At 33.6% G+C, this 21,893-nt stretch overlaps 1 protein-coding gene across 1 annotated transcript in view; it reads right to left on the reverse strand.

Moving 5' to 3' along the window:
- The window catches only part of TMEM161B (transmembrane protein 161B), a 304,648-nt gene that overhangs the window by 263,968 nt on the left and 18,787 nt on the right, over positions 1-21,893 (reverse strand). Inside the window, exons 4-7 of the mRNA XM_053701478.1 lie at positions 12,844-12,930; positions 12,028-12,125; positions 11,786-11,942; positions 9,123-9,274 (exon numbers count right to left, since the gene is read on the reverse strand). Coding sequence (XP_053557453.1) covers positions 9,123-9,274; positions 11,786-11,942; positions 12,028-12,125; positions 12,844-12,930 — 494 coding nt within the window. The remainder of the gene's footprint in view (positions 1-9,122; positions 9,275-11,785; positions 11,943-12,027; positions 12,126-12,843; positions 12,931-21,893) is intronic.

Genomic DNA, 21,893 nt, shown 5'->3' on the forward strand with positions numbered 1-21,893 from the left:
TGTGTGTATGTTGCTGAAAAAAACTTACTAGAAATATTTTTGCTAATGAAAGCATTTTGGAAAAATGCTTCTACTTGAAATTTAAATTAACCCATGAGCATTTCAATTTTGACCTTTCTATTCCTTTAAGAAACTTTCACCTTAAAAAGAGAAACATTGACAAGATCTTCCCACTGGTTACTGACTAGGCACACATGAATACTCTAAATCCTGTTACACAGCTCAAGAAGCGAAGTCCCTAAGATTGTAGGAAAGAATCTTGAAGGGGGACATGCAAAATCTAAAAACAAAGCTATTTTTCTTGAAATGTTCAGTCTGCCAAAGGAAGTCTATGGGGCCGATTTATGAAAGTGCGAGCGGACATGATACAATGTAGCATATCATGTCCACCGCACATCAATAAATGCTGACAGCATACGCTGTCAGCATTTATAATTGCACAAGCAGTTCTTGTGAACTGCTTGTGCAATGCCGCCCCCTGCTAGCATGGGGTGTCAATCAGCCCGATCGTATAGGATCGGGAGGATTGATGTCCGCAGCCTCAGAGGAGGACAAGTTATGGAGCAGCGGTCTTTAGACCGCTGCTTCATAACTGATGTTTCCAGCGAGTCTGAAGGTTCGGGCGGAAACAGGGGCATCAAGCTTCATTCGGAGCTTGATAATTCAGCCCTATGAATAACTGGATATCCAGCTTTCAAGTCGATATATTCACAAGTTATTTAAGCAAGCCATATGCCTATATACTCTTGTAAGTACTGTTGTAGACTGCCATGAGCACAGACGTTACAGTCACTGATTAATTTAGTCAGGTATATACTAATAAAAACAAGCAAGGAATGGGTAAACGTGATGACTGGTGCCAGATAATTAAAGGGACAGTAAAACCAGAAAATGTTATTGCACTAATAAAACATTTTTAAGTTCAATAACATATCAATATATCTATTAATACATTTTCTTACTTTTGTTTAAAAACATTAATTGCATTTCTAATTATAAGGGCTTACAGACTGTACAACCAAAGAAGGTTGTAAAAAAAGGGTACACTTAAATAGCACTCACATCCTCATATATTAAATCAAATATGTATGGCGTGATATGTGTGTGTAAAGAAATGACACATTAAAAATTAAACTTTAATAGTATAGATTAAAAATTGGGCACACTTAAAAACCCTAGGCAACTAGTAGTTGTATTATGTAGCACGTCTTTGAATAACCAGACAAAGTAAGGTAAAAATATCTTATCAGATAACCTTTCATTCTCCTCCTGAGGAATGTACTGGTGGTGTAATCAGTGCAACCAAAATATATAGAGTACTCGTTAAGGAACTACTTGATTAATTTAGCTAGATTTGATAGTTGGGTTGTGTACCCCACCATATGCACTTGTAGGTATAGTGTCTTAAAAGCTACGTTCTAAACTAGGTTCTGTGATATCTTAAGAACCATTTAATACAATCCTTGTGACTGTGTGATAATTTATACTTCAGTTTATTGTTCACTTAGTAATATATGAATTGAAAACAATTCTGGGTAGTAGAGATTGGTTACTGAAATCACTTGATAGATTATAAATCAAATATTAATTATAGTATTGAAATAATCTATAATCTGATATCTATCTTAAATAATCTTGTATTGCTTGTGCAATTATTCTTTAGTGTGGGTGTCATACAGTTGAAAAGTAGAAATACCAAAGAGTATGTTTGCGGTAATATAACAGGATTGGTATTGATATGAGAGTAGTCTTCGGCATACAGAGAGTAAACACTCAATTGAAATTTGTGATATTATTATGTTAACATATTAATATATAAGAAGCGGAACTTTCTTAAATGTTGAGTATGAATGCAATGGTAACAAAGTATCTTATTGGATAAGTTGCTTAATCGTTAATAATAGCTAAAAATGCTGCCATTGTTATAATATTATAATATCATTATTTATAACTATATGGTCCGGTTAGAATGCAGCTTGTTACACCGAAGATAATGTGTTACTGTATGCTGCAGATACAAGGATAATATTCCTGCTTTCCGATGTTTTTACCTTTAAAGTAGCATGTTAGCAACAAATTATCAGTTTACTTGTGTCAAGTTGATGTGTAAAACTCGGTGCTGTTTAGAAAGCACAGCTTTTAGATTATTGCGTACCGATAGTTAGTAGAAAAATTGTGGCTTGCTGGTATTTATAGTAAATGCTTTTTTTGTTATGCCAAGGTATGGAAAACTGCTAATGTACAAACAAATAGCTTGTTGAATTATATTATATATTTGGTATATTCAGAATAGCACAATAACATTAGTGCAACAGAACATTTAAATTCAGTAGCATCCTAATAATAAATAATGAGTTTGAATATACAGAAATATCGTATTTGTCCTATAGTGTTTGTTAGCAGAGCGTTTTAACTTGTGATGTATATGTGATATAGTAACTTGATATCTTAATTTCCGTGAGGTTGCTTTGAATTGCGGTCAAAGAAGGTATATCATTATTTTCGTCATTGGTTTACATACATACAGAGATTTATGCTGAGTGTTTATGACGGCAGCCTGATACTACTCGACACTTATACAGCAGAATTAATTACGTTTGAACTTGCGGCTCTGTGTTTTTAAAAAATGTGGTGAGTGACAGCCCAATATACGGATAGACTTACAGTATAGTACTCCTTAGTGTTTGACGGTACTGTTTGTTTGCAAGAGATACCTTTGCTTACTATTATTCTATGAATACACAGTCAATCGAGTTTGTGGCAAAGAGTATTTGCTATAGTGGTCTCTTAAGATTACAGAGCAGATATTTATCAAACACATGACATGAGTCTCAAATGTGAAGTGCTTGAATACCTCTCGGTGAGATTATCTATCTGATTAAATCTGAGAATAAATGATAGTCAGCTCAGATATATATTATTTAACAACTAACTAGTATGACTAGATTTAAAACTGAGGGGTCCCAATTCCCCCTGCTCCTGACATGTTTCGCCGGGTATACCGGCTTTTTCTAAGGTTTCCGCGGTCTTTTGTACGTTTGCAGTCCACGCCTTAAGGGTTTAGATGGCGAATCAGATCCTGAGTTTGATCTGATGTATTTTGAATTGTCAAGATGTTTCCGTTTCTCAATAGTGACATAAAAAGAGATATGGAAATCTTCCATTATTAGACAAATTGTATTTCTCGGGTATGTTTGATCATAGGATTAATTTGAATCCATCACTTTATAATCAACAATTTGTATTGCACTTAACAATTTGTAATCAACAATCAACAATTTGTATTGCACTTAACAATAAAGCCCTTACATTTTGAATGTCTAATGTTTTCTTAACGTTCTTATGATGATAAACATAACGGGGAATTACTCATTACATTTGATCTTGCTGATGACTACTTAACTAAATTTTATAATGGGAACGAAATGCTTCGAATCTTTACAGATTGATTATATATATATATATATATATATATATATATATATATATATATATATATATATATATATATATATATATATATATATATATATATATCTTAAGCTATAATCGTATGATATAATTCTGCTTATTTTTTAAAAAATAAAAAAGGGGGGGTACTTGTGAAGTATTAGATATATTAAAAAAAAAAAAAAAAGAGATTTGATAAAAGTGTTATAAATAAATGTGAACTGTAAGTAATTATGATGCTCAACTGTGTTGGATAATATTTAAATCTTGAAGTGACATGCCAAGATTAAATCCAAGTCTTGGAGTTGTGATCTGTGACACTTATTTGTGACTTTAATGTGATTCTAAACATATTAAATAATGTGAATTAAATTAATAAATTAATCGTGAATAAAACTGTGCATATTATGAATAAATTAGAGGTGTTAAACCTGATTTTTCCTTCAGGTTATATTTGTGATAGTTTTTGTGCACTTTAATTTTGTTGACAACTTTTGAAATAATTTTTTTCTTTATGAGTAGAATATGATTACTTTGAGTATAATCTTAAGAGTTAATCTTATGAGATGCTTGTAGATTCGATCTTATACTTTGGTTCCTGTGTGTTTAAGGTAAAAATACATTAGTCAAATTATTGTGTTAGACCACTTAGCGGTAGGTAAAGAAATTGTTATTTTCATTTAAGCCTGCTGGAAACAGTGAGTTCATAAGATAAATCCAGCAGCTTTCTCTTTTTAGTAGAGTGTCTTCCAAATTACCTCCTCTAATTCCTAGAGACTTTTTCTACCCCATGAAAATTAAGTGCTGAGGTTTGTCTTTTATGATGTTTAAGGAAATGGGATGCTACACTTGTGATGTTTTTGTGATCTGCTACATCCTTGGCTGCATTTCTTACATTACTCAGGTGTTCAAGCATCCTGGTACGGAGTTTCCTTGAGGACATTCCAATATAATACTTGTTACAGCTGCATGTAATGGCATAGATAATATTTGTGGTGTTACAATTAATGTGAGACCGAATTGTATGTTTCTGGCCGAATCTGTCCTGTATAGATTTTACAGGTAACATGTTTGCAGATGGAGCAATTTCTGCATTTAAAATTTCCCAAGCATATTTGCTTTTCTTCCTCACAAAGTGACTAGGACTTAAGGTGTCAGATTTTTTGCCCGCCTGTATCCTATTTGGATTTTGTCACCAATACTCAATTTTGGATCAGCTTGGAGAATGTGTATGTGTTTATTCAGGATGTTAATCACTTTATGTGTTTGAGGTGAGTATGTGAGGATCAGTCTGGTATTTTGATGTTTATTTTTGTGCTTTTTTTGAAGCAGATCCTATTGGTAGTGCTTGAATAGTATTTGGTGCATGTCCACTTGTAGCGTGGAGTAAGTTGTTTGTTGCTGTTTTTTTGCAGAACAAATCGGTTACTATTGCTCCAGATTCTACTTTAGATATTTTCAAGTCCAAATATGTCACTTCATGGCTGTTAAATTCATATGTTAGTTTAATGTTCAAATCATTTTGATTCAGTCTAGTCAGAAACTCCAATAGTACATCAGACGGTCCTTCCCATAGGAAGAACACGTCGTCTATGTACCTCAACCATAATGGTATATGGTTAGTGTAAAGTGCGTTGGTGTCAGAAAATACTGTTTGTTGCTCCCACCAACCTAAGAAAAGATTTGCATAGGATGGTGCACATGATGTACCCATTGCAGTACCTCTGATTTGCAAGTAAAATTGTTGGTCGAATAAGAAATAGTTGTGGTATAAAATAAATTTGAGTAATTTCATAATGAAAATATCATGGGCTTTTTCTTCATTTGAAGAACAGTTTAGGAAGTGTTGTACTGCTTTCAGACCCAATTGGTGGTCAATGCTCGTATATAATGCTTCAATGTCTGCAGTTACCAGTATGGTGTTGTCGGTTAGTTGGATGTTTTCAAGACTATGTAGGACTTCCATTGTGTCTTTTACAAAGGATGTCCACATACTGACTCGCCTTTTCAGTGAGATTTTCAATCCCCGAGACAATGGGGCGTCCCGGTGGCATTGTTGGATTTTTGTGCACCTTAGGTATGGCGTAGAATGTGGCAATTTTGGGGTCGCGTACAGTCAAGAATTTATTCTCTTTTGGTGTAATGATTTGATCTTTCATGGCATTTGCTATTATGTTGTTGTAACTTGCATGCTAGTTATTAGTGGGGTCAAATAATAATTTTGAATAACAATCTTTATTACGTAGTGGTTTGTGTACCTCTCGTAGGTACATTTCTTGTGGCCAGATTACCAAATTGCCACATTTATCTGAATTTTTGATGAGTACATCGTCCCATTTTTGCATCTCATGTAACGCTTTGATCTCAGGTTTTGTTAGATTACATTGTGTGGTATGAATATGTAATTTAGCAATTTCTTGTGTTACAATTTCATTGAAAATCTCCACATGTCTTGAAATATTAAATTTAGGTGTGTATTTTGATTTATTTACCTAAAGTTTGTGTCAGTGTTCGGTTCATTCTCCTGTAGTAAGCCCTGCATGGTCTGAATTGTTATTCTTTCTTCATCTGACCAATCAGTGTTTATACCTTCAATTTCACATGTAAGATCATTATTTCTCATGAATTGTTTTTTTAAAAGGATTTTCCTCAGATACAGTTGTATATCTTTTGTTATCTCAAATTTGTCTAGAGACCCATTGGGGCAGAAGGAGAGACCTTAGTTTAAGACTGCTTGGTGTTCAACAGATAGAATCTTATTTGATAGATTTATTATTTGCATTAAGTCAGTCTCATTTTGGAAAATGGACTTGGTGGTCTCTTGTATGGTTTCCATCTTTTGGATTCCTGCTTCGATTTGTCTTTTGTTTTTATAGGTTTTGGATTTGTTTCTGCCTCCTCTCCTGGTGGTTCTTCCTGTTCTGAGATACCCTCTTCTAAAAAATCATTGCGTTTTTGGCTTTGTTGTCTAGTTAAGCGATGAGTAGAGGTGCTGGGTGCTGTACTTTCTGTATCTGTGGTATCAGATTCAATATCCTCTAATTCTGAGGCATCACTATCTATAATGTGTGTTCTTGATTGTCTGTTGGAATTTTGTTTAAATTTATTGCCCCACTTGTAGACTTTATTGTTTTTAAAGTCAGCAATATCCCTGTTCAGTTTTGATTGTTTTGTTTGTTTAATTTCGGCCTCATATTTATCTAATTCCACTTAATATTTTTTATATCTAGCCTCAAATTCTGGTAGGTTTTCAAATGTTTTTAATTTAACTGACAGATCTTCAATTTCAGTTTCTAACCTATCATGTTGTGCGGCATCATTTTTAATTAGAATTTTCATTAATTTAAAGGAGCATTCCGATACGGTTTCTTCCCATTCTTTACTATGTTCTGGTTTCTTGAACTCATAGGCTGGGAATAATTGAATCCTTAGATCACGTGGAATTAATTTACGTTCAATGTATTTGTAGAAAAAAATCTTTGTTCCACCATACCTTGTCTTGTTTGAAAAACAATTTGTGGATATCTCAATGTATTTTCCATGAGGTTTTTGTCATTACTGGGTGTCTCATTTTCCAGGTTGAATACTTCATTCAGATCATTCAGTCTCTTTTGTTGTCTGTTAATTCTATCTGTCTGGTAATTGTTCGCCATTGTAACTTTTATGCTAAGTGTGCTCTATCGCAGAAACCTATTGCTAGGCTAATTACAATTTTAGAGGAAAAAGGGAGGGTGCGATGGCACTACTGTGGATATTGAGGATTGGGCTGGTAATCGTATTAGTTTGGCCTTATTGATAATCGTGCTTGCCCGTCGGTGCTGTGTACCAAATTATTTACAGACTGTACAACCAAAGAAGGTTGTAAAAAAAGGGTACACTTAAATAGCACTCACATCCTCATATATTAAATCAAATATGTATGGCGTGATATGTGTGTGTAAAGAAATGACACATTAAAAATTAAACTTTAATAGTATAGATTAAAAATTGGGCACACTTAAAAACCCTAGGCAACTAGTAGTTGTATTATGTAGCACGTCTGAATAACCAGACAAAGTAAGGTAAAAATGTATTATCAGATAACCTTTAAATCTCCTCCTGGTTTAATTTTTAACGTGTCATTTCTTTACACACACATATCACGCCATACATATTTGATTTAATATATGAGGATGTGAGTGCTATTTAAGTGTGCCCTTTTTTTACAACCTTCTTTGGTTGTACAGTCTGTAAATAATTTGGTAAACAGCACCGACGGGCAAGCACGATTATCAATAATGCCAAACTAATACGATTACCAGCCCAACCCTCAATATCCACAGTAGTGCCATTGCACCCTCCCTTTTTCCTCTACTATTACAAAGGGCTACCTGGGCGCCACGCTCGTGAAAACGCATGGCATTGAGCAAAAATGCCGTCCATCACCCCTGATGTCATTGGCAACAAAGCATGCGCACATGGACTCCGCAATGTACATTGCCACCACCTAAGTTCTGCTGCTAACTTCATTACAGGTTACAGCAGATTGTTTTCAAATAAATTATTCAGCTGCCCGTAGCACAACTCCCAAACCCTGGTTACGACACACAGCAGCCATGCTTAATAAAATGCAATGAGAGCTTCAACTCTGATGCAAAATACAAGAATGGCGGGGCTAAAACATTACTGTAAAGAAGAGAAGAATCAGAAATCTAGACTTACTTCCGGTACTCTATAACCTGAAAAGCCAAAAGAATTTGTAGAACATGAACTGCTCTATGTATTTCGTTGTAAAGTCAGTGCACTTCAGTAGCACAACTCCGAAACCCGGCGCTCTATTCTGACGTTAGAGCAGACTGGTGTTAAATAAGTATGTGGCCATGATAGTGAGAAATTCTGATGCGTTGGGGAGAGCCTGCATAACATTAATAATGCAAAAGACTTATTAATTTAGGAGCTGCAATTGGCTTTATTAAAAAATATGTTGTGTCTGGATTTTAAGGAACCTGTCTTGAGCTTGGCAGTCTGCATGATCGGCAAGAATTTTAAGCAAGTTTAATGTTGCTCTTATATTTATTAAAATGATATACATATGCATTTATATATTTAATTTAAACTGTGTTGCAAAAAAGTAGTTTACTGGTCCATTAAGTAACCAGATTTGTATAACAACCCCCCCCCCCAGGTTTTCAGTAAGTTCATAATTTTTATTTAAGCAAAGGAAGTAACTAGGAGTTGTGCATTCGAAGGTTTCGTCAACCTTCGAATGCAGAAGGCGGTTGGGCAAAAGCAACACACTAAAATCTGTGCAAATCCAGATTTTAGCATGTTGCTGTTGCACAAGAATTAATTTGGTAATGAAAATATCCCAGCGGCATGAAGGGCCATGTTCTTCCACATTTGGAGGTTTACAAAACCTCCAAATTCACCTCTCTAGAAATAACCTTTGTCTAAAAATCCTATTTAGTAGCTTGGATAAAACACATGTATCCAGCCCAGAGGTGAGTAGAATGCAGTTCTTTTAAACCTGTCTCGCAACTTCTCAGTCTATCCAATTATGTAGTAACACTAAATATGAAATAGAATTAACTAATTGTAATGGAAAATAACAAAAAAGCATATACACGGTTTCATAGAATGTTTATAGAATTATTTTACTAACTTACTATTTTTATCAAGTTAGAAATTCTTACCAGTCTCAAGTCCAAATTCTAAGTAGTTTTCTGTCACAATAAGGATGGCCATTGCTTTGACAAAGAAAAAAAATCCAAATGTAACACAAACTGATCTTTCTCCGCCATCTTGAACTTTGAAGTAATGTGTTGTTAATGAGAACAACACTTTACTATGAAAAAATAAAGTTATGGAAAAACCTTTATTTTAAAAGCTCAAATTCCTGTTTAAAGATTTAAGTATTACAAAAAAACAAACAAAAAAACACAAATATGCTGAGAAAATCTATTCATCAAAACAAAAGTATTGGCATCATACTTATTTTTAGGCTACATTTAGTGGTGATACATGGGGATTATGTTTAAAAGGGACAGGAAACTCAAAATGTTCTTTAATGACTTGGATAGAACACACAATTTTAAACAACTTTTCAATTTACATCAATTATCAAAATTGCTTAATTATATTACTATCCTTTGCTGAAGGAACAGCATTGGACTACTGGCAGCTAGATGAACAGGTCTAGTTAACCAATCACAGCCTGGTGTGCAGGCGCCAATCAGCAGCTAGCTCCCACTAATCTATCTGAATCATGCAAGCTTAATTTTGACTTTCCTATCCATTTAACCATATTTGTATATAATAATACACAAGTAATTAAGCATAAGAGATGAAAAAAAACAATATGTAAATAAAATATAAGCAACAGGTCTCAAAACATTCAAATCCAATTACATTGTGGGACACATAAAGAGGAATTCTACTACAGATACAGTTTTAGTTGCAATTTCTTCTTACAGCCTATTGATCTGCTCTCACAAACTTCTTATTCATTATACCTACCTTGTATTACACTAGTCACGTGTCATAGTAAACCTCTATGTGAACAGATAACTCAATTATGTGCATCATTTAGGTTTTACCACTAGTACATATATTACATGAGTGGCAGCATTTGAATCCTCCAGTGACTTCAAATATAATTTCATTATTTATTTTTCCCCCTTTTCCTATAATTTCATTCTGAAATTGTAAGCTTTTCAGTTCCTATAAGAAATTTAAGTGCAGAACATGGTTATATTCCACACAGCCATTGGCTCCACGCTCTAGTAACCTATTTATAAACGTCTTTAATTGGCCACAGCACAGAAGGTAACCTAAGCTACAACATCGCAGCTCCCATAGTTTTATAAACACTAAAAGTTTACACTTATGTCCATATTTAAACAGCTACTAAAACTTTAAAAATACATCTACATGTGATTATCAGACTAATCTTTTCTTTGAATGCATCATTTTATCTAGAACGTATTTAGTGTTTAATGTCCATTTAAATGTAACGTATCTACACTCATATATAGTTTTCATAGGTAAATAAAAAAAAATGCTCTATTTTAAATGGAGCAATAACAAAAAAATGCTAGAAATTCTATAACTATATAATATAGATTTTTAGTAGCTAGAAAACTTTAAAAAAAACGAGCAATATTTACAACAGGGTAGAGAAGGTATTATATGATAATATGCAAACAGCATTTAAAAAAATAAAATTCTAAGTGCAATGTGGTTTGCATTTCATATACATGATTATTCAGTTAAAACCTTAAAATATTGGCTGACTCCTGCACCTTTTGTGGAGGTTGCAAAGTAAATAAGCAACAAAATGCTACTTTTAGGCATTTTTTTCCTTTTAAAGCGAAATTAAACGGAAAATATGATTACACATGTATGTTTAGTTGTGCATTGTAAAAACACTTTGCAAAGCACTCTCAATAATTATTTTGACTGCTTTTCGGCAATTTAAATATTTTACTTTTGCCACTGCTCCAGGAGAGCCTGGAGTACATCTGGCTTTCAAAATATTTATTTTGTATGTAGGCCTTTAGTAATGCAGCCCTAATTTTCTGATGCATATATCAAATAATTATTTTAATGTCCCTTTAAAAAGCTGAGCAGTGCAGGAGTGCTTAGTCAAACTGCCCTAGTAATATATAAAGTACATGTTTTAAGCTTACCGCCTTGTGTGTTATAGCTATTTTGCAAGACCATTCCGTCTCGTGTTGCTAGGGTTGGTGAAAACTGCAAGTGAGAGAAGGTAGTATAGAATACATGCATTAAACATGAAGAACCATTTTTCTTTCCTTCAATCCAAACACACTAAAGCTTGGCTTTGCTCATGTGTGGTGTGGTAGTTTTGTTCGCTGGTGGCCAGCAGTGTTCAGTTACACATTTACATTGTTCCAAAGCTGGACAAAGATTTCTCCTACTGCTTTCTTTCTTTGCTAGCTACGGGGTGACACAACTGAAGAGAATAGCTGAAGAACTACAAAATAATTTGGACTATGATTAAAAACTAGGTCATCACAAAGCAGAATGTAGGCTGCTGTGGAATATGTTGATGCATTACAAATAATAGATATTGATGATGTTATTAAATAACAGATATTATAATAGGCACTAATAGTACTCTAACCGTTGCAATTTCTGAAAGACTAAACTTGTCAATTATATCACCTTAGTAATTTTACTTTACAAGTGAAGATGGTTAGGGATGCAGAATTATGCTCTAGAATCTTTCTTAGGTTTTAAAGTTTGACATCAAAAGGCGATTTGTTTCTCAGTTCAATATTCCACATGTTGTAATAAACTTTAACCTGAAATATAATTCCCATGAAAAGGATACATAGCAAAAGCCAAAACAAGCATGCACCACACAATGCTGATATTCATCTCCTGAGACGGGAGCACAATGCTGTAGTAGGCTTCTGTTACTAGGTAGACCACAGTAGCTGCAACAGTGAAGTCCACTAACCACTGATACTCTGGGAAGTAGTGAAGTGCTATAGGAGAAGAATAACATTTATATAGTTAATATCACTTCAATTGTGGATTCTTCTTCCTAAAACATTGTTAGATAAACATTACCTAAAGTGTCAGATTCAGTTACAGTTTTTGTTTCTAAATGCAGATCAATATCCTTTGGAATAGTCAGAGGCTTATTCTCGATATGTCCATTATATTTTCTACAAAACAAAAAAATTGTATATATTATTCACACAATGTATTTTTTTTTATACAGAATAAAACATTTTACTACAACAAAATGTTTCAATAATAAAAGAATTACACAAGTAGACATTTTCCATGCAGGATTATTTCTTTTGCAACTTATGATAAATATTGTTTGAAGGACATTTTAATTTAATTAATAAAGATTCAAAATATAGTTCTGGGCTCTGAAATTCTATTATATTTTATTGGGATTTAAAAGTTTTGTTTTTTTTAATGCACATCTATCACACACATACGTATATAGTATTGGAGTCACTTTTTATCAGACGGTCTTCTTCAAGCCTAAAACAATATTAACAATATCAATGTAACTTAACCAAGTGACACCTTCAAAATCTAAAGAGATTTGAGAGATTTCCCCCATCCAAACATATATTTACCTTCCCGTTCCTTGTGATTTTTTTCCCTCTCAAAAGTGCCTCATGTTTGCGTTGTGCAATCACAGAGTGCCCAATCGCGGCATTGAATTAAATGTAGGGCGCTGGGTAAAGCAGTGGGAGTGCACTAGATTTAGTTTAATGCCGTGATCGGGCTCGCTGTGATTAGAGTGTGGTCGTGACACGCTTTTGAGGAAAAAAAAAAAAAATCTTAAGAGGCAGAACTATATAACATGTTTTAAGTTTTACTTTCCCTTTAAAAATATCTGTATGGCTATTATCAAAAGTTTACCTGTCTTTTTTGTTCTTTCCTTTAAGTTGTTGTTTTCCTGCAAGCGTTCTTAGCTCTTCTTCTGTTGGATGTTGATACCAATATAAACTAGAAAAGTAGAAAAATATATATAAATAAATAAATCAATCAATCAATCAAGGATTACTTTCCAGTATAAACAGTTCTAAATGACAATTTATTTCATATGTAATCGTCCCATTTTGGATTGGCCAATTACGTTATTTAAAACAATCAATATTATCAGCTATAAAATCACAAACGTGCCCATATCAGCCGCAGCTCGCCTGTGGAGGGCTGAATTCCCCTGGCGGAATTAAACATTGCACACGAGCGCTATTTGTGAGAACCTAAAGTTGTATGGGGCCAAAAGGCTTGCAAAGCCTTTGATAAATTGACCCTTTAATACCCAGTAATCACAAGAGTTTTCTCATGATTTTTTTTTATAAATAGATTGTTAGCTTTACTAATACAGTTAAAAAGTAAAAATGTAATTTCTTTGGCATGTTTCCCTACGTTCTAATACTTAAACATTTAAACTTTGGTAATAAAGGGACTCATTTTTAAAAAAGATTTTAAATTTAATATAAATGTTAAACATATATTAAACATTAAAAGTCATATTTCCTTTTTCAAAAATATTTTTTCCTTTTCAACATGTGACTTATTTTTTCTTCAAACAAATCTGGCAACTATTACATTTTATGTGAACTTAATAGCTTAACATTACTACACATTTTAGAATGCTGTGTATTTGTGAAATTCCATATTTTTTGATAATAGCATCTGGTTAATCAAAATTGACAACTACAAAAAATAAAAAAGGTCATCTAATCAGCATTAACATTAGTGCCTCTATTTTCTTTAGCCTGAGTCTGCAGTGTTCTGTACAGTGATTGGACAGTTTAGAGCACAAGCTCATTGACAAATATTCCAACAGAACATGAATTTTACCAGGCGGTGCATAACTCGACTATAAAAGAAGTCTTTGATAGTTGGATGTACAAAGCGCCTAAAAAGGCTGAGGTTTTCGAGGGAATATATATATCTAAACTTGATGTGTGGTACTAAATATACATATGATGTACTGAATGTAGTAAAATTTAATTTATTACAATATAAACAAAACAATCAAAAATAGCGGTTGAACCATGATTAAAAGCCATTCAATAGAGAATCAGATAGCTTGATTAATATACCGGTCATGGATCAATAATGTCTAAAAAATGTGTCCAAGTGATGGTAGTGAAAGTGTCCAAAAGTCAAATCGATGTGTCCAAGTGTCAAATAAATTAGTCAATCAATCCAAATAGTGGTGGTGTAGTTAAGTGAAGAAATTGAAAAATGGAAAATATAAAAATTAGATATAAAAATAGTGAACTATGAGTGAAAAACAAAAATAAAAATAAAATTGTAGGGAAAATGTGTGTTAACACAAAAAAGAAAAAAGCCAAATTGTCAACAGCGTTCCTCCAATAGGATCCTAGTCGTGCTCTGTGTCCTTCTATTTATGGTTCTGAATGTCCTATATAAAATTGAAAAAAACATAATGTAGAACGTACAAAATAAGTTAGAAGTATTAAAAATATGCTTACCAACTGCCGACGCATATAGGCCCATGCAAGGCCTTTTTCAAGACAATAAATATGTGTGGCAGTAGTGGCCTTATATAGGGTAAGCAATTATGATTTGTTTGGGTGCCAAAACATCCATTTTGGACCGCCCACTTCCTGGTAAGTGCATCATGGGTAAAAATTTAGAATTAAAATTATATTTATACAATCAATCAGAATACTTATCTAAAGCTGTGCATAATGATACCGAGAGTAGAACTAAGAGTTGAAAATTAAAAATTGAGAATTATGTCAGTTGCTTTAAAAATTAAACCGGTATTACATCTAGTTTTTTTGTGGTAGTGACATCACTCCGGAAGTGTGAAGCAGTGACATACAAAAAGGAACACTTCTATATAGAGAGATATGTATCATAGTGATTTAGTGGCTTCATAATTTATAGCTCATGTTGGTCTATTCCTATAATTGTACACAATCTTATAATTAGTATATTTAATATTTTTGTGATCAGACCATTTCCGGTTTCGGCAAAACCGGAAGTGCGAACATGATGTCACTTCCAGTTTCGGCAACACCGGAATTTGATGTTAATACCGGTATTGTTTGTATTTTGGCAGATAGGCTCTGAGTCTAATATATATTGTATATCAAGTGGGACGGATAACATGTCTGTACAGATGTCTATTATACATATTCAATTGGTGGAGATTCTGTGTTAAGTTGTCAAAATGTAGTGGTGACATCACTTCCGGATTCTACTATATCGGAAGTAATGGGTTCCAAGGTACTCCTTCTAAAATTACATGTAGACCATAAAGGCAATGTGTATATATACACAAAGTCAAAAGATGGGATATATATTATGTCGACAGTGTACTTTGACCAATAGCTCATCAGATTGCAAATCATATAGATCAGTGACAATATATAATAAAGAATCTGAACAAATGAATTATGAAAATAAACAGAACTTTAGCCAAGAAAAAAAATAAAAAATAAATTATATATATAAATATATATATATATATATATATATATATATATATATATATATATATATATAAAAACAGAATATGGGCTTGATTAAATATAACATATGTGTCCCCAAATGGATTATGTACGTCTAGATTTATATGGAGTAAACATCATGGTATGGCAGGTATGTAATTAGAAAAACAGACAAATAATAAAAATTATAAAAAATTAGAGTGACACCTACTTTCGTGATATAAAGGAGTGATATTAGGACTTTGGATAATGGTATTGTGGTATGCAATATCGTTAACACATGTAGAGGCAAAACGCCCAAGTGGGAAATTAGAAAAGGTATATGTCCTAATTAGAGAGATTGATGTGATATCTTCACCATACTTACAGGTGGGCATACTTGAAGAGACTAGGATAACTCTTAACTGGCTAGGAGACCTATAAGGAAATGTTGAATTATAAATATAACTAAAGGAACAGCCCATTGTCAAAGGGGGAAGGTGGACACCCACCTATCTATTGGAACTAGATGAGGGGATTCGAAAGGATTAGCTAGTATAGAAGTGTCAAATTGTCTGAATGGACAGTCTGGTGGTGACCATGATGAAATGGGAGGGAAATATCGGATAATATAGGATCTCATCAATAAATAGTGAGAAAGAAAGAGAAGATATGAAGGATCGAGCTGAATAGAATACAAAAGGACTATAGGTGTCTGTCAAATAGTCAAGTGACCCAGGATACTAGTAAGATTAAACATGTAAGCGGGATTGGACTGTTAAAGTGGCATAATACTATAGTAGATGGATTAGGTCTTCTTTATTGTTGTGTCCTTTTGGATGTAAGTAGTCTAACAGAAATTTCCATTTTGATTCTGTTGTCAAATGCTTTTTTTCATGAATACCGCCTCTCCAGTTCTTACTGACCTTTTGGATACCCATAAATTTTAGATCTTTAATGTTCCCTTTATTTTTGGCTGAGAAGTGTTTGTACAAAGCAGTATCCATATTGAGTTTTTCTATCAACGGTATATGTTCCCTTATTCTATCTTTTAAGGGTCTTGATGTTTGTCCAATATATTGTAGACCGCATGTACACTCAATTAGGTAAATAATACCCTTATCTTGGCATCTTATCAGGTCCTGGATTATGTAAAGTTCTTGAGTGTGATGTGATTGGAATACATTTGTTTTTTTTCCCCACATTTACAAGCTTTACATTTTGGGCAGGGGAAGAATCCTTTAATCTTCTTTCTGTATACATTGTTTGACTCAAATCTCTTTGTCCTCTGTAAGCTTGGTGCCAATCGGTTTTTCAAATTATCTGTTTTTCTGTAAACAAATGTTGGATTTGGGGGAAGTTTGGGGGAAGTATACCTGCTATACCATGATGTTTACCCCATATACATCTAGACGTACATAATCCATTTGGGGACACATATGTTATTTTTAATCAAGCCCATATTCTATTTTTGAGATATATATATTTTCTTGGCTAAAGTTCTGTTTATATTCATTATTCATTTGTTCACATCCTTTATTATATATTGTCACTGATCTATACGATTTGCAATCTGATGAGCTATTGGTCAAAGTACACTGTCGACATAATATATATCCCATTTTTTGACTATATATATATATATACATACATATATATATATATATATACATACATATATATATACATACATATATATATACATATACATATATATATATATATATATATATATATATATATATATATATATATATATATATATATATATATATATATATATATATATACATATATATACATATACACACACATTGCCTTTATGGTCTACATATAATTTTAGAAGGAGTACCTTGGAACCCATTACTTCCGATATAGTAGAATCCGGAAGTGATGTCACTACTACATTTTGACAACTTAACACAGAATCTCCACCAATTTAATATGTATAATAGACATCTGTACAGACACGTTATCCGTCCCACTTGATATACAATATATATTAGACTCAGAGCCTATCTGCCAAAATACAAACAATACCGGTATTAACATCAAATTCCGGCAATTCCGGTGTTGCCGAAACCGGAAGGGACATCACGTTCGCACTTACGGTTTTGGCGAAACCGGAAATGGTCTGATCACAAAAAGATTGAATATACCAATTATAAGATTGTGTACAATTATAGGAATAGACCAACATGAGCTATAAATTATGAACCCACTAAATCCCTATGATACATATCTCTCTATATAGAAGCGTTCCTTTTTGTATGTCACTGCTTCACACTTCCGGAGTGATTTCACTACCACAAAAAACTGGATGTAATACTGGTTTAATTTCTAAAGCAACTGACATAATTCTCAATTTTTAATTTTCAACTCTTAGTTCTACTCTCAGTATCATTATGCACAGCTTTAGACAAGTATTCTGATTGATTGTATAAATATAATTTTAATTCTAAATTTTTACCCATGATGCACTTACCAGGAAGTGGGCGGTCCAAAATGGATGTTTTGGCGCCCAAACAAATCATAATTGCTTACCCTATATAAGGCCACTACTGCCACACATATTTATTGTCTTGAAAAAGGCCTTGCATGGGCCGAAACGCGTAGACAGTTGGTAAGCATATTTTTAATACTTCTAACTTATTTTGTACGTTCTACACTATGTTTTTTTAACATTTTTATAGGACATTCAGAACCATAAATAGAAGGACACAGAGCACAACTAGGTTCCTATTGGAGGAACACTGTTACAATTTGGCTTTTTTCTTTGTGTTAACACACATTTTCCCTACTATTTTATTTTTCACTCATCGTTCACTATTTTTATATCTCATTTTTATATTTTTATTTTTCAATTACTTCACTTCACTACACCACCACTATTTGGATTGATTGACTAATTTATTTGACACATCGATTTGACATTTGGACACTTTCACTAACATCACTTGGACACATTTTTTAGACATTATGGATCCATGACCGGTATATTAATCAAGCTATCTGATTCTCTATTGAATGGCTTTTAATCATGGTTTCAATTGCTATTTTTGATTGTTTTGTTTATATTGTAATAAATTAAATTTTACTACATTCAGTACATCATATGTATCTTTAGTACCACACATCAAGTTTAGAGATATATATTCCCTCGAAAACCTCAGCCTTTTTAGGCGCTTTGTACATCCAACATAAAATACTTTGGTTTATTGGGCTGGCTAGGAGGCCTTTGTATAAAGCTAGAGGTCATATCCTGGGTGCTTGGTCTATACCTTTATCTATTACCATAAAAGAAGTCTGCAATATACTTTCATTATTTTGTCTCCTCTTTCTTTAATTCCATTCTGAAATTATATATATATTTCATTTGTCCAGTGTATGTTTATTGAAAAAATACACACACCCTAAATAAATAAAAGGGAACGTAAATGTAAAGCAATCTTACATTCAGAAGCTCTCCATTATATCTACAAATTACCCTTTATTCTCTCTCCTGGAAGGGCCCCTGGCTGCTTCAATACATGTGGGAAAATAAAAGGCAATTTTTAAAATATAATTAAACTAACTTTATATGTGGAATAATTGTTTACATTTAACATCACTTGAAATGTTTTAATAAAAGGATTTAATTCTACTGTACTAATAGTTTAAATGTTTTTAGGTAAGTAAAGTGTAAAGACATTCGTAGTTGTAATGTTAATGTGCTTATGTACATAATTTCAGAAGAAATACCTAAACTGAAATGTATCCGGTACACATTAAATGAACAGTAACAGAAGAACGCTTATTAACAGTCCTTGGAAGTGAATTAAATATTAATGCTGCAAACAAAGATATATTTTGTATATTTGTAAAAAAAAAAAATTGTATAAAATGTTAGTTTTAAAAACAAAATTTATGAAAAGACCTGGAGAGTCAGAAATTGCTCACTGATAACCTTCACGCATATCATCTGGATTCTGAGTGCATAGAAATATTAACAGTTCAGCTCATTATTCCATAACACAGTAAACAGTTTAAGCATACTAGGATTATGTAGGATATTTGCAGTGAGAGACTTTAAAGGCTCAATTACCTAATTATAGAGGGTCAATAGATTCCCTGTTCCTCCAGATGCTCTGAAAGTTGTCCCTCTGTCTAAGGATATTTAATATCTAACTTGGGGGGAAAATAATCATGTCCTGCACATTCTTTATCAGGAAACTAGTGCCCATTATTGGTTCGGCCTTGTCCAATGTCTCATTAGGATACTAGAGTAAAGAGAAACACCACTACATTCATTTTTAGACATGTCTACTAGTTAATAGAATTAACAAATATAAAGGGCACACTGGTGTGGGAACTTTGTACTTGCTACCATGTGAACTCACATGAAAAGCAAAAAAAATGTATGTTTACCCGATAAATTAATTTCATAGTGGTAAGAATCCAAAAGCCATTATTCCTTGGATGCAACTCCTGGCTACTAGGAGGAGGCAAAGATTTTCAAAGCTCTAAGAGTACTTAATCTCTCCCACCTCTCTGGTTTGTTAACTGCCTTGCAAATTTTTAAGCCTTGTTCTTGTGAAAGCAAGAGGAAACCAATTTAGAATAATGCACAATAATAATAATGCATTTTGGAAAAGACTAACCTGTCTCCAAGAAAAAATAGATCTAGCCAAAAAGCTAAAGAAACAGATGAAGTCCTCTGACTTTCATGTGGACCAAAAAATAAAAGGATTAAATAAAAACTTTAGAAATGTGGACGTAGAATGCTAATGCTCTTACAATATCTAAATTATGTAAGATACCATCAAATGAATTATTTAGAATAGGACGAGGGGAAGGGAAATAATCTTCTGAATAATGCTATTAAAAAAATTACTTAACCCCTATACGGAGCTAGTTGTTAAGCCCTTCAGGTCCAGCATCGCACCATGTACAATGCTGCTGAACTGGGTCTGACGCGATCTCACTAAAAGTATAGAGATCGCGCTATTTCTGCATGCCCTGCAGAAATTGACTTGCAGAGGTCAAGTGTCCATCTCTGCATAGGGCAGCGGTGGTGCCGATCATTGGTGGTGTGACAGGCCCATCACTGGAGGGGGGCAGGAACAGGTGGGATACCTACATTTCAGGAAAAAAAAAGCAGAGAGGGGGAAGGAGGAGGGGGATTAGAGGGTGGGAAATCAATCAGGGAAGGGACAGCTACAATACAGAAGTTATTTTTGTTTTTTATTATTAAATTATTATTATTTTTGTATAAAAAACTGGGTACTGGCAAACAGCTGCAAGTACCTAAGATGGTAGAAATGAGTTAGAGGGGGAGGGTTAGAGAGTTTTTGTGGAGGGATCAGGGAAGAGGGAAGGTAAGGGGGTAATCCTACACTGAAAAAAAAAAAAAAAAAAAAAAAAAAAAAAGGTCTAAAAAGTGCATACTGGCAAACTGTCTGCCAGTACTTAAGATGGGGGTGAGGGAGGGAACAGAGCTGTTTAAGTTGGATCAGGGGGTGGGAATTGTCAGGTGGGAGGCTAATCTCTATACTAAAGCTAAAATAACCCCTTCACTTCTGGGAATAATAAAAGTATGGTACTCAGCTGCAATTAGCGGCTTTCTAATTATCAAAAAACAATGGTAAAGCCATATATGCTAATTCTGAACAAAGGGGATCCCAGATAAGCTTTTATAACCATTTGTGCTATGATTGTACAAGCAGTATGTAAATAATTTCAGTGAGAAACCTACAGTTTGTGAAAAAGTTAACATTTTTTTTTATTTGATCGCATTTGGCGGTGAAATTGTGGCATGAAATATACCAAAATGGACCTAGATCAATACTTTGGGTTGTCTACTTAAAAAATATATATAGTTGTGATAGGTAAAGAAAAAACAAGGCTCTATTTCTTTTTAAATGTAGTGATGGCAAAAATGCTCTGGTCTTTTGGGGGAAGATGCCCGGTCCTTAAAGTGAAAGTCAATCCTAGTGTTTGTGAAACGCTAGGATTGACCATTGAAACAAATAAAGGGGACTTTCATTCATGAAGTATAAAATACTTCATGCTGAAAGTTTCTTTATTTGTTTCAAGCGTTGCCGCACTGAACTGCTAAGGAAGCCCACGGCAGAACGCTGTTTTGCTTGAGAGGTGATGTTTTCACCTCTTAGCCAATAACTGTACGGGAAATTCGGCTGGTCTCCCCCCCTGTGGCGCCTGATTTACCGCACGCTATTTGCTAAGAGGTGAAAATGTCACTTCTCAAGCAAAACAGCGTTCTGCAGTGGGCTGCCTTAGCAGCTCAGTACGGCAATGCTTGAAACAAATAAAGGAGCTTTCTGCATGAAGTATTTTATACTTCATGAATGAAAGTCCCCTTTGTTTCAATGGTCAACCCAAGCGTTTCACAAACGATAGGATTGACTTTCACTTTAATGGGTTACTTTAAATTCAAAAATTGTATTTCATGATTGATAGAGAGCATACAATTTTAAACAGCTTTCCAATTTA

The sequence above is a fragment of the Bombina bombina genome, chromosome 2, assembly GCF_027579735.1.
Source record: "Bombina bombina isolate aBomBom1 chromosome 2, aBomBom1.pri, whole genome shotgun sequence".
In the NCBI taxonomy this organism is placed as follows: Eukaryota; Metazoa; Chordata; class Amphibia; order Anura; family Bombinatoridae; genus Bombina; species Bombina bombina.